The sequence below is a fragment of the Triticum urartu genome, chromosome 1 (genome assembly GCF_003073215.2).
Source record: "Triticum urartu cultivar G1812 chromosome 1, Tu2.1, whole genome shotgun sequence".
Lineage (NCBI taxonomy): Eukaryota > Viridiplantae > Streptophyta > Magnoliopsida > Poales > Poaceae > Triticum > Triticum urartu.
Window position 1 is genome coordinate 527,923,743 of NC_053022.1, and position 11,825 is coordinate 527,935,567.

An 11,825-nucleotide genomic window follows, 5' to 3' on the forward strand; every position below is an offset into this window, starting at 1 on the left:
TGGGCACTATTTCCTATCCAAATCATTACCGCATGACAAAATTCAGCTCCACTTGCCTAGCAAATCTTCCTCGGCAAATTTCCAAAGTTTTTGTCAACCTAGAAGAATTGTGAAGGAAGTACCTTTTTTATATATCCAAATGACATGAAATTTATACAGTTTCTTCATATGCCCAAATTATCACCCTCCTCCAAATTGCAGCTCAGGCAAATTATCTATGTGAGCCCAGGTTCAATTTATATTTTATGGCCAAATTGGCACGTTGCAAAGCAAGTGTTATCTAGACCCCTCCTATTAACCTCAAACTCTTTGGGCACTCTTCCATACCCAAATCATTGCCACATTATAATATTCAGCTCCATTTTCCTAGTCAATCTTTCTCAGGAAATTTTCAAAGTTTCTACCTCGAGAGAAGCTTTGTGAAGTAAGTACTAGCTAGGCTTACCCAAATGATCTAAAAATCTACCAAGGCATAACCATACCTATGTAACTTACCTACACCAAATTTGAGCTCATTTCATTCATCCAATTTCTCTCACTAGTTTTCCCAAGTTTCTGTCCATAGAAGAGCATTGTGAAGGAAGTACCACTTTGGCATGTCCAAATGGTATCAATTTTCTACGGTGCTTTCCAATGCCCAAATAACCATCCTCCACCAAATTTCAGATCAATCCATTCATTATTTTGAGCCCAGCTTCAACATTCATATTTATGTCCAGTGTGGTACTTTGCAAAGCAAGTACCACCTAGGATCCTCCTTTTGATCTGAAAATTTTCAAAGACATTCTTCTTAGTAGATGATCATCCTCAGCAAAAACTCACGCCCATTGGCCATGTGCATTTCCCGTACCGCTAATCAAACACTTGGCTGCTAATTCATGTTTGAGCATCGATCGGTCTCCTCGTGAGAATCTTATGTTGTAATTTTATTCCTAGAACCTACCTGGGGAGTGCCCAACCCACTAGACATGCCTAGGCTGCCCAGAACACATGGCAACGCCACGGTCACGCGGTGACCACGCGTCGGGCATGCGAGTTTACGCGCTCTAGAGTTGGGGGCCTTGGCCACCGCCCAAACCTCGACGTATCGCCATCAAACCATGTATTTATGATTAAATAGGTACTTATGTAACTATAAATGATTTTTGGAAAAAATAAATAGTAAACTATGAGGCAGCTGCAGTTCAAATTTGACCCGCTTCCTACTGAATCGGCGGGAATTTGTCTTTTTCACCAGAGGTGGATCAAAACTTTTGACGCCCAACAATTTTGTCAATTGTGCATTAAATATGTCCTAGTATTTTATAAAAATGATTTGGTACAATTTTGCAACAATTATTTGGGAGGTCCTTCACAAAAAAACCTCCTTTTGGGCACTCGAAAAATGGAAAATGGTTTTTTTGTCCAAAGAAAATGAAAACTTCCTGAGGCAACATTGTTTGCCATTCCAATATACACCCTTATGCACAATATGTGATCATTTGAAAAAATTATGCCATGAATGTGGCCATAAGATTGATCATTTGGCTTGAAAGCCATTAATATCCACACGTGATAGCTCGATTTTGAGAACACTTTTTTAAAATAATTTCCGTATTACAAGTTTGTTATTTTTCCTAAGAACTTGGCCACATATAATGACACAATGCGAAGGTTTCCCAATTTTTTGATTTTTTTTTATTTTTTATGCCCGTTTCAAAATGCGGTCAAAACGATGGGAATGACCGTTCCTAACTAGTGGTTGAATCTTGGAATTTTTTTGGTGTTTCTATGATTAAATAGATACTTATGTACCTAGAAATGATTTTTGGAAAAAATAAAGAGCAAACTACAAGGCAGCTACAGTTCAAATTTGACCCGCTTCCAACTGAATCGGCGGAAATTTGTCTTTTTCATGAGAGGTGGATCAAAACTTTTTACACCCAACCATTTGGTCAATTGTGCATTAAATATGGCCTAGTATTTTAGAAAAATGATTTGGTACAATTTTGCAACAATTATTTGGGAGGTCCTTCACAAAAAAACCTCCTTTTGGGCACTCGAAAAATGGAAAATGGTTTTTTCGTCCAAAGAAAATGAAAAGTTCCTTAGGCAATATTGTTTTCCATTACAATATGCACCCTTGGGTACAATATGAGATCATTTTAACAAACTATGCCATGAATGTGGCCATAAGATTGATCACTTGGCTTGAAAGCCATTGATCTCCACACCTGATAGCTCGTTTCTGAGAACACTTTTTAAAAATAATTACCGTATTGCAAGTTTGTTATTTTTCCTAGGAACTGGGCCACATATAATGACATAATGCGAAGGTTTCCCAATTTTTTGATTTTTTTAATTTTTTATGCCCGTTTCAAAATGCGGTCAAAACGGCGGGAATGATCGTTCCTAGCTAGTGGTTTAATCTTGGAATTTTTTTGATGTTTCTCTGATTAAATAGATACTTATGTACCTAGAAATGATTTTTGGAAAAAATAAATAGCAAACTAGAAGGCAGCTACAGTTCAAATTTGACCCGCTTCCAGCTGAATCGGCGGAAATTTGTCTTTTTCACGAGAGGTGGATCAAAATTTTTTACACCCAACCATTTGGTCAATTGTGCATTAAATATGTCCTAGTATTTTAGAAAAATGATTTGGTCCAATTTTACAACAATTATTTGGGAGGTTCTTCACAAAAAAAAATTTTGCCACAAGAAAAATGATTAAAAAAATAAAGAAAGATAAAAAATGCATGGAAATCGGTGATCATCCATAAAATGGGGGCTAATTTGAGTGAAAAATTTGGTTGTGCCATTTTGAAAAATATTTTGATAGTTGCTTCACAAAATTCCCCTAGTTTTAGTACTTACAAACTATTTTAAATCACAAAATTTCTGAACCAATCAGGGCTCTTCTCACGGATCACCCTACTATAGTCGATCTGAACCGTCCGTGTCCGAAGGATCCAACGTCTATCATTCACCTCTCAGGTCATAGAGACCCAACCCAAACCCTAGCAGCAACGCAATCCCCCTCTCCCCCTCTCCCGCCGCCACCTGTCTCTCCCCATCTCCCCGATCCAGATCTCTCCGTCGCCACCCAAACCCAATCCCCAACCCAATCTCCTGAGTGCGGTGCCGCGCCCCTGCTTTGTCCCTCTGCATCACCCGCATCATCCGGCACCATGGCCTCCTGCATCGCCAGATCAGGGTGCCACCACCGTGCGGGCCCCGACCCCGCACCCCACGGCGGCCGGAGACGATGGCGAGGAAGGGCTCGGCCCCCTGACGAATCCTCCTCCCTCCATGCCCGCACGCCTCAATCCCATCGACCCAACGCCCAGGCCCAGCACGTGTTGCCGCCATGGACTCCACCGCGAGTTCTACCAGGCCGAGGATGGGGAGCACAGCCGCCGCCTCCTCGCGCTGCTCGCCACCTCCCTCACCGTGCTTGACGCCATGCAAGGTTCGCCTCTCTCTCCTCCTCCTGGTCTCTCTCTGTTGCTTGGTTTGATTTTGCTGATGCGGTTTCCTTCCTCCCCTCCCTAATGCATGCGCGCGGGTGCACAGCCTAGTAGGAGACCACGGCTCCGTCTACTTCTTCCGTTGTTGTGTGGTCGACGACGACGACGATGCGGCCGTGCGGTTGGTGCCCTCTGAAGCCGCTCGCCCGGGACGTGCCATGACGGAGGAGGGGTCCAGATCCGGGCCTCACCAAGATCAATCGTCCCTGGAACTCGGGGGGACAAGATGGACGTGCCTCTGCTGGTCCCCGAGCTCCCTCCTCTCGATTCTTCCTTGTGCTACTCAGGCCCGCTCAGTCCGACTCTGCGGATGTAGGTGAGCCACTACCTTCCCCTCCTTTGTTTTCTCCAGTGCTCTTTCTGTCCATGCCCGGCCATCGAGCCCTGTTCTTTGTGGTCTGTCAAGCTTCTGTTCGACAGAATGCCTACAAGCTGCTGCTAATCACTTGCACTTGCTAGCTGCTGCTAGTGGTCTCATGTTAACTAGATGTTGCTCTTTTCATGATCTGCTTCATAGATACATGCATATGTGATTGCTTCCTGCCTTCCTGCCTGCTACATCTCTGCTAGCATAAATCAAAGAGAAGAAATAGATCTACCTATTTTTTACCTGTAGCCTTTAATAAATTATATGAATCTGTAGCCTTTAATGAATTCAATGTATGACTGTGATGGGAATTATGGCACTACTTGATGTTTGCATCCTATACTTTGCTTGTGAATGATGCTATGTTGTTCTGCAGACTGTCAACAGGACTCATATTTAGCCATGCTTTAGTCACTGTGCCCTTAGTTTTTTTTGTAGGGAGCTATGCTTATCATCAGAAACTCTTGGTGATGATGTTATTCCTCTTTTGGTTCATGTGTTGCAATTATATGCCACATAATTCTACACCATGTGGTGGACATAAGTATCTTAGTGACTTCATTTGAGTGTGCATTTCTATTAATTCTAAGCTTCTGTTGCTGTGAAAATGTACCTCACTGACCGTCTGTCTATTTATTGTGTACTTCGTGCATGAGGAGGTGACTAGTGATGCGGTGCGCGAAGCAGCAGTAGGGGAAGGGGGTCTCCTGCTTGAGGAGGCGGAGGAGTAGGGGCGTGCCCAGCCGGCAGCCCTGTCCTGCTTGTGGGGGAGGGGCAGGAGGGGTCTGCTCCTCTGCTTCCATTGCGATCGCGGCAGGTAGCTCCTCCATCTCCGTCCCCCTCTTCCTGTGCTCACTACTTCTGCTGCTAAGTTGACGAATATGTGATGCACTTGTCCCAAGGAATTTTAGAGGGATCTGTATGAACAAGTCATGTTTTTATTTTATTTTATTTAGGTTGTTAATTACCAAACAGAGAGAGAAGATGAGCTCATGCTTGGATTTTTTTCTGCCAGCACATGATTTGTATGTATGCAATCATCATCTTGCGTGTGCGAGCTGGTTCTTTGCTTGGGCATCGCGTCGATGACCAAGTGTTAGTGCCGATTTGTTGTGGTGGTGCTCATCTGGCCATTGATTTCTTGATGATAATTTGTCTACTCCACTTGTTTATTTTTACTGAAACCTTTGTTTGCATGTTTCTAAAATACAGAGAAGAACACCCTGTGTTCTGGTAAAATATTTGTTGGCTATGATATGAAATTCCATGATGTGTGTGTTGTTTCAGTTTCTGTAGCTACAACAAAGTCCCAGTTTACTCTGTACTTGCTGCTGATGATTGCTAGCTAAATATACAGCGGCGGTGTCCAGGAGGAGAGCAGTGGGCTGGAGTAGCCGCCGCTGGTTTTCTTACTGGTTTTTTAAATGTCACAACTTACTATGCCGCTACCTAGTAAAAACCAACTTACTATGCTGCTACCTAGTAAAATTATTTCTGTGTTTGATGCATGGCCTATCTTACTTTGTGCTTATACATTCTGTTATGTACCTAACTTATATTGGAAGCTGACTATTCTGTAAGATGGATCTAACCATCATTAAGTGCACAAGTTTTCAGGATAATTCACAACTGCATTAAAAAATTCTAGTGGGAGTTATACATGTTTTCTCATGATAGATTGATCTGGACTGAAACATGATTTTGCATCCCGTTTTCCGTCGACAAATATACAAGTTATACAAGTTATATCAGCAAGTTACTGTATGTGTTAGATAAATTAGTGTTGATTTATTTCTTGTTCTTTTTTTCTTTCTAATTTTTGCATGAGAGCAAACTGGTGTAGCTAGCTGAACTATGCAGCCATGAATCAGGAAGTAGCATATTCAGTTTTGCTAACAGAAAATAAATGTATTAAAAACTTTAAAAACTGTATAATAAGTGTTTGTTCATGTTTGGTTTCTCTAAACTTTGTTTGTATGATTGAGGGCAAATTTACTTGGTTCTTTTCTCTAAACTATGCTTGGAACATTCGTTTTTATGATCTAAAATTGCCTTCCTGTGATGATGCAGGTGCCCAGTTTGTGCTCGCTACCGAAGGAGCTCCATGTTGAAGAAGATTGAAGACACTTGTAGAGCTACAGGGTTAACACCAGGGCACCGTATCACGTGTAGAGTTTGTAGAGCTTGTATGAGCTTATTATGTGTAGAGATTGTAAAGTATATGTTATTTGTACAATAGGAGCTCTGCACTGAATCTGGCTGATAATATTTGGAGTATTATGTGTGTGTTTTGTTTGTGCCAATTTAAATACTGGTTATTTATTTACTGTTAAATTGAAATATGAAGAATATGAACTTGCTAGCTGGGACCCACGTACCTGAACCTGACATCTGGGACCCATTTGACTAGTGGACCTTTTTTATATTACAAAAAAACTAAAACTTTCTAGCGGAAAAGGCCACGGCCCAAAAATAAGAAGGCTTAATTGTTGGGCTTGGCCCATCTACCTAGCCAAAATTAATATGAGAAAAAAACACAAATAGGCCGAATTGTTGGGCTAGGCCCATGTAGAAAATCGAATTGGACCGGGCTGAATCTTGTGCCACGTCAGATTGCCACGCTGGATGCCTACGTGGCCTGGGGAGGTTGCTAGTGACCAAAACGCCACAGTAGACGTATTTTGGTCATAAACGTTTTCGACCATTTCAGAAGAAAGGTCGCTATAGTCAATTTATGACGGCCAGCTTTTGACCTTATGTTTTTGGTCACAAAAAGGTCACAAATGGAAATTTACCATTCAGTGACCAATAGTGGTGGTCACAAGTTGACATATTTCTTGTAGTGTCCGGCGGCCCGGCCGTAGCCAGCCCCGCCATCTCTCCCTGCAAAACCTCCACGAGCAGCAGCTCCGTCGCGGTCGCCGCTGTTGTTCGGCCCAAAGGCTCCGCCGCGCCCTCCATTGACGGCTGCAGCAGACCGGCCCAGTCCCGATCCCAAAGAACCAGCAGCCGCAGCCTGATCCGATCCCCTTCCCGCCATGAGCACCGCGGCAAAGGATGCTCTGTCGATGGGCGGCGCGTCCGCTCGAACCCGCACTGCCCTTCTGATCCCGCAGGAACGAAAGCCAGGCCTTGCCCTCGTCGGCCGAACCCTAAACTTGCCCATGCTGGGTTGGGTCAAGCTCAGCAATTCGCACGGCCCATCCACCACCACCTGAGCCGCATGCTCAGAAGAAAAAGGCTGGGCCGCATGCCCTGAGCCCACCTGGATCTCACCCGAATTCGGCCCACTACAGCCCAGAAGCAAATTCAAACGTTCCTGCCTAACCTCCCGGGTCGAGATCTGGCTCAATGATACTCCAAGCTTCCTAGTGACCAGCCTGTTGGCTAACTGTCCTAGGACTACTTTTTATGAATAAAGCTCTCTAAATTGCCTGCAAAAAAAGTCTTCTCAAGAAAGAGTTGTACCAAAATGATGTAAAAAAAGAGTTGTACCAGAAGTCCGGGATTAGCTCATGGAAAAGAATACGGGAAGGATCAAATCTCTTGAAAGATCAAGACCCAATGGAGAGCAAACGCACGATCGCAAGTCGATCGCTCGCAAGTACACCGCGCGCCGGCCCTAGTGGAGAAGGATTGATGGAGACGCTGCCGGACGACGTGGTGGTGGCGATCCTGGTGCGCGTGCCGGATGTGGCAGACCTCTTCCGCTGTGCCGCGACATGCAAGCGATGCCGCATCCTCATCGCCGATCCGTCTTTCCTCCGCCGCCGCTGGCCGGAGGGCGTGAGCCACCTGTCCTCCCTGCTCGGCTTCTTCTCCGTGCAACAGCCCCGTGAAGAACCAATAGAAGGGAACTCTACGTCTGCTCCCATGCCGCCCTTCACCCCGGTGCCATGGTGCTCCCTCGGAGAACGCCACCGCTTCCTCACCATCCCTGATCAGCCTCAAGGCAACCAGGCAGCGGTGCTCACCGCGCGCCGTGGCCTTGTTGTTGTGCGCTTGGGCCCACTAAACGAACCCACCAATGGGTACGAGATGACCATGAACCTGGCATTGTACGATCCAATCGCCGGCAGAAGCCGTCTGCTGCCTGAGTTGAAGAGCAATAGACCTTTCCGAATAGAAGGATGCGCTCTTCTAACCCGTGCGGATTGTTGCCCGGACGAAACGCGAGGGGCGGCGTCGTGGTCCTTCTTCAAAGTGCTAATCATCGGCGGCGATCAAGATGAGCCACGGCACAATCTCCATGTGTTCACTTCCACAGAGCCGAGCTCGAGCTGGAGCACGCCTAGGGAGTGCTATGACTCTTCGTTGGATCAACAAGATGACATTGCCATATGCAGAGTAATTTGTGTACATTCATATGAGTTATATGCTACAATATGTTTACCGTTAGATTTGTATTTGAAAGAAGATTCTCAGATTATAATTTTTTTACATAAAATTGTGGTCAAAGTTTGACACTAATACGAGTGAGCCTAATAAACCCGATCGAGCAGAGAAGGTAGTTTAGAGAACATCTAAACTGAAACAAGAATGGGATCATGTAGACTTAGATTATTTCGTACATTTCAGTTGATGTATTTTCATCTTGTACTTGCTCCACCATTTACTTACCCAAAATTTCGCTTTTTGTTGCTGGGTCACAACTCTCACAAATCCCTGAAGAAAAATCTCAAACCCTAAGAAAAGATCTAGTGTGGCATCTTGTTGATCCAACATACCCTCTTCTATCTTCATATTTGTCTCCTTTGGGGTGCCATATTGTGATGTTCGCCCTAGGTCCATCTCTCTATTCACCCTGAGCCATGCGCTCCATTTATACGCTGAAAATCCACCAACTAATCGATTATTTTCCCTTTGCATGGACTAACCGAATATTTTTTATAATCCATAGAAGTTCATGCAGCTAATTATATGACATACGTGCGAAGGTGCCTTCACATAAATTTGATGAGCTAGTGCTTGCCATGGTTTTGCATTTCAATTTCAAAACTATTTAATCCATTGCCGAAATCACCGGATTTCATTGAATTTATGTGGTTTTGGTTTCTATTAATTTCGGCAGAGATGTGCAAATTTTGAAAATAATAATTTGATAAGTATTTGAATATGTGTGTACTACCGTAATTGCTGAAATAGTTTGACTGGAAGCTAGGCAATTATTTTAGTGTGTATCGAAATGACTGAATTTTCGAAATTTTGATATATAATTTCTCCAAATTTGGATTAAATTTGTTGGAAGTGAAAACCACGGCGCTAATGGATAGTTTTTTTTTGAACATCAGTACAGACGTAGGCGCCTCGTCATTGACGAAAACGTCTCCTCCCAATGAGTGTGTATCGCCGGAAATCCTAAAATAAATTCAGGAATAAATGCGAGCACCTGATGGGTTGGGATACCACAGTCCTTCTAACCATCCAACCACGAGTTGCTTCGCACATCTAAGAAACCAAACTATAAAGGAAACAAATATCTGAATCCAAATAGATTAGTACCAAGTATTTTGTTTTTAAATACCAGTGTATCACGCACGTCACGCTGGGTAATCTCTCCGCAAGTCTCGAGAAAATTCACCCGCAAAAACAAAGTCTCGAGAAAATTGTTGTAAGACGATAGCTCATGGAAAAGAATACGGGAAGGACCAAATCTCTGGAAAAAGTTTATACAATTCCAATCTAGACCAAATCAGCGGCTGGAAAGAAACGCACGATCGAACGTATAGATCGCTCGCAAGTACACCGCGCGCGGGCCCTAGGAGGAGGATCGAATCGATGGAGACGCTGCCGGACGACGTGGTGGTGGAGATCCTGGTGCGCGTGACGGATGTGGCAGCCCTCTTCCGCTGCGCCGCGACGTGCAAGCGATGCCGCCTCCTCATTGCCGAGCCGTCTTTCCTCCGCCGCCGCTGGCCTGAGGGCGTGAGTCACCAGTCCTCCCTGCTCGGCTTCTTCGCCATGCAACAGCCCCGTGAAGAACCAACAGAAGGGAGCTCTGCTGCGCCCATGCCGCCCTTCACCCCGGTGCCATGGTCCCCGCTCGGAGAGCGCCACCGCTCCCTGACCATCACCGCCCCTGGGGGTCGTGGCTGCCAGGTAACGCTGCTCACCTCGCGCCGTGGCCTTCTTGTTATGCGGTTCTTCCCACTCGAGGAACCCAGCGATGGGTACATTAAGACCATGAACCTGACATTGTACGATCCAATCGCCGGCAAAAGCCGTCAGCTGCCTGAGTTGAAGAGCAATAGACCTTTCCGAATACAAGGATGTGCCCTTCTAACCCGTGCGGATTGTTGCCCGGACAAAACACGAGGAGCAGCGTCATCGGTCCCCTCGTCCTTCCTCAAAGTGCTAATCATCGGCGTCGATCAAGATGGGCCAGGCGCTGATCAAGATGAGCCACGGCACAATCTCCACGTGTTCACTTCCACGAAGTCGAGCTCGAGCTGGAACACGCCCAGGGAGTGCTTTCAGCCTTTGGAGGACGGCACGCGTGTGGTGTCCCAGCAGATCAGCGCTGTCGTGTGCCAAGGCACTGCACATTGGCTCTTCAGCAATACGTCTAACTTGTACGCACTCACTGTGTGTGCTAGGACCACAGAGATGTCCTTAACAAGGATACCAGTCACACCGGATCAACCTCGGCTGCTGCTCGGAGTCACCGATGGCGGGTCGCCGTCATTGCTTCGCTTGGACGGGCAATGCACTATGCTCGAGGTCTGGAAACGCCGAACTGACAACATGTGTGGACACAACAACACAGGCCGCTGGCATCGCACCAAGAAGATCGAGTTACGACCACCCAAGTGGGGCAAGATCGACCAGGTGCAGTGCGTGTGCGTGGGTGAGACAAGCGGCATACTGCTCGTCAAGGACAATCAACAAGACGTGTACATCGTAGATCTCCAAACAGGGGCAATGGAGGCGGTCACCAGCTGGTTTCGAGGCATTGTTTTGAGGGCCATCCCTTTTGAGATGGATTGGCCAGCCTTCTTCACCCGTCGCTTGGCGAACACTAGGATCAAACGAACTAAACCGGGAGGAGTTCTATCAAAACTTGCTGACCCTTTTTGGGGACAAATAGTAGTGTCGCTTATCATTGTATCAATTGCTATGAGTTGGGCCTAGTAAGATCTACATGAATCTAAGTTCTGTGTGGAAGACTTGAGAAACTTGCAAGTTAATGAAGTAACCTACACATTGGATACGGCATTGAGTATGGTGCAGCATCAAGGCAAGAAACAGATGTTGCAAGGATTGCCGTTCTTCGTCAGATGAAGAGCATGAAACTGCCATGTGCAGATTAATTTTTGCTTGTGCTTCAGAATGTTGCTTCTGTGTTTTATTGTCTTGTTAAGACTTGGTGTGCTAGCTGAACCTTTGATATTCTGTTGAACAAAGTGTAATGAGTGCTGAGTAGTTAGACTAGCCATAATGGATAGTAACATACACTAGTAACATACACATATCCATATACTATGTTACTATCTTTATAATGGGCAGTAACTTAAGTGTGGTAACATGCAAAGATTCATTTATTAGGTTATAGACTCATATTGTATTGGGATATGTGATGTTACTGTAACTAGCTAAGTTACTACAACTACCTCTCTCTTCATTAACTCATTGCCATATAAGCAAATTTGCTGAGTTGAACTTAATGTTACTGCTGAAGTTACTCCCATTGTGACTAGTCTTATGATGGTGGCTACGGGAGACGCCGATCTGCACTTTGCTGCAACTTTGGATGGTACAGTTTAGGCTTAGTTATGGCCTGTGGTGTGGCGCTACGTCGCTCTTTTGGTCACCTGTGACCCTCTATTGAACCACTCTAGTTTGTGCTTTGTTCTTTCTTTGCACTTTGAGTATCTGTTGTTTGTGAATCTAAGGGCCTCAATTTAAGGCTGGGCAAGCGTCTCTATTCTCAAGAAAATAAGTGCTGAACTGT

At 45.2% G+C, this 11,825-nt stretch overlaps 1 protein-coding gene across 1 annotated transcript; it reads left to right on the forward strand.

Annotated features, from left to right (window-relative positions):
* The first annotated feature begins 9,652 nt into the window (after positions 1-9,652).
* LOC125533055 lies at positions 9,653-11,005 on the forward strand. The gene has a single exon (XM_048696850.1). It carries the CDS (start codon positions 9,653-9,655, stop codon positions 11,003-11,005), a length of 1,353 nt encoding a protein of 450 aa, XP_048552807.1.
* Positions 11,006-11,825: the final 820 nt, after the last annotated feature.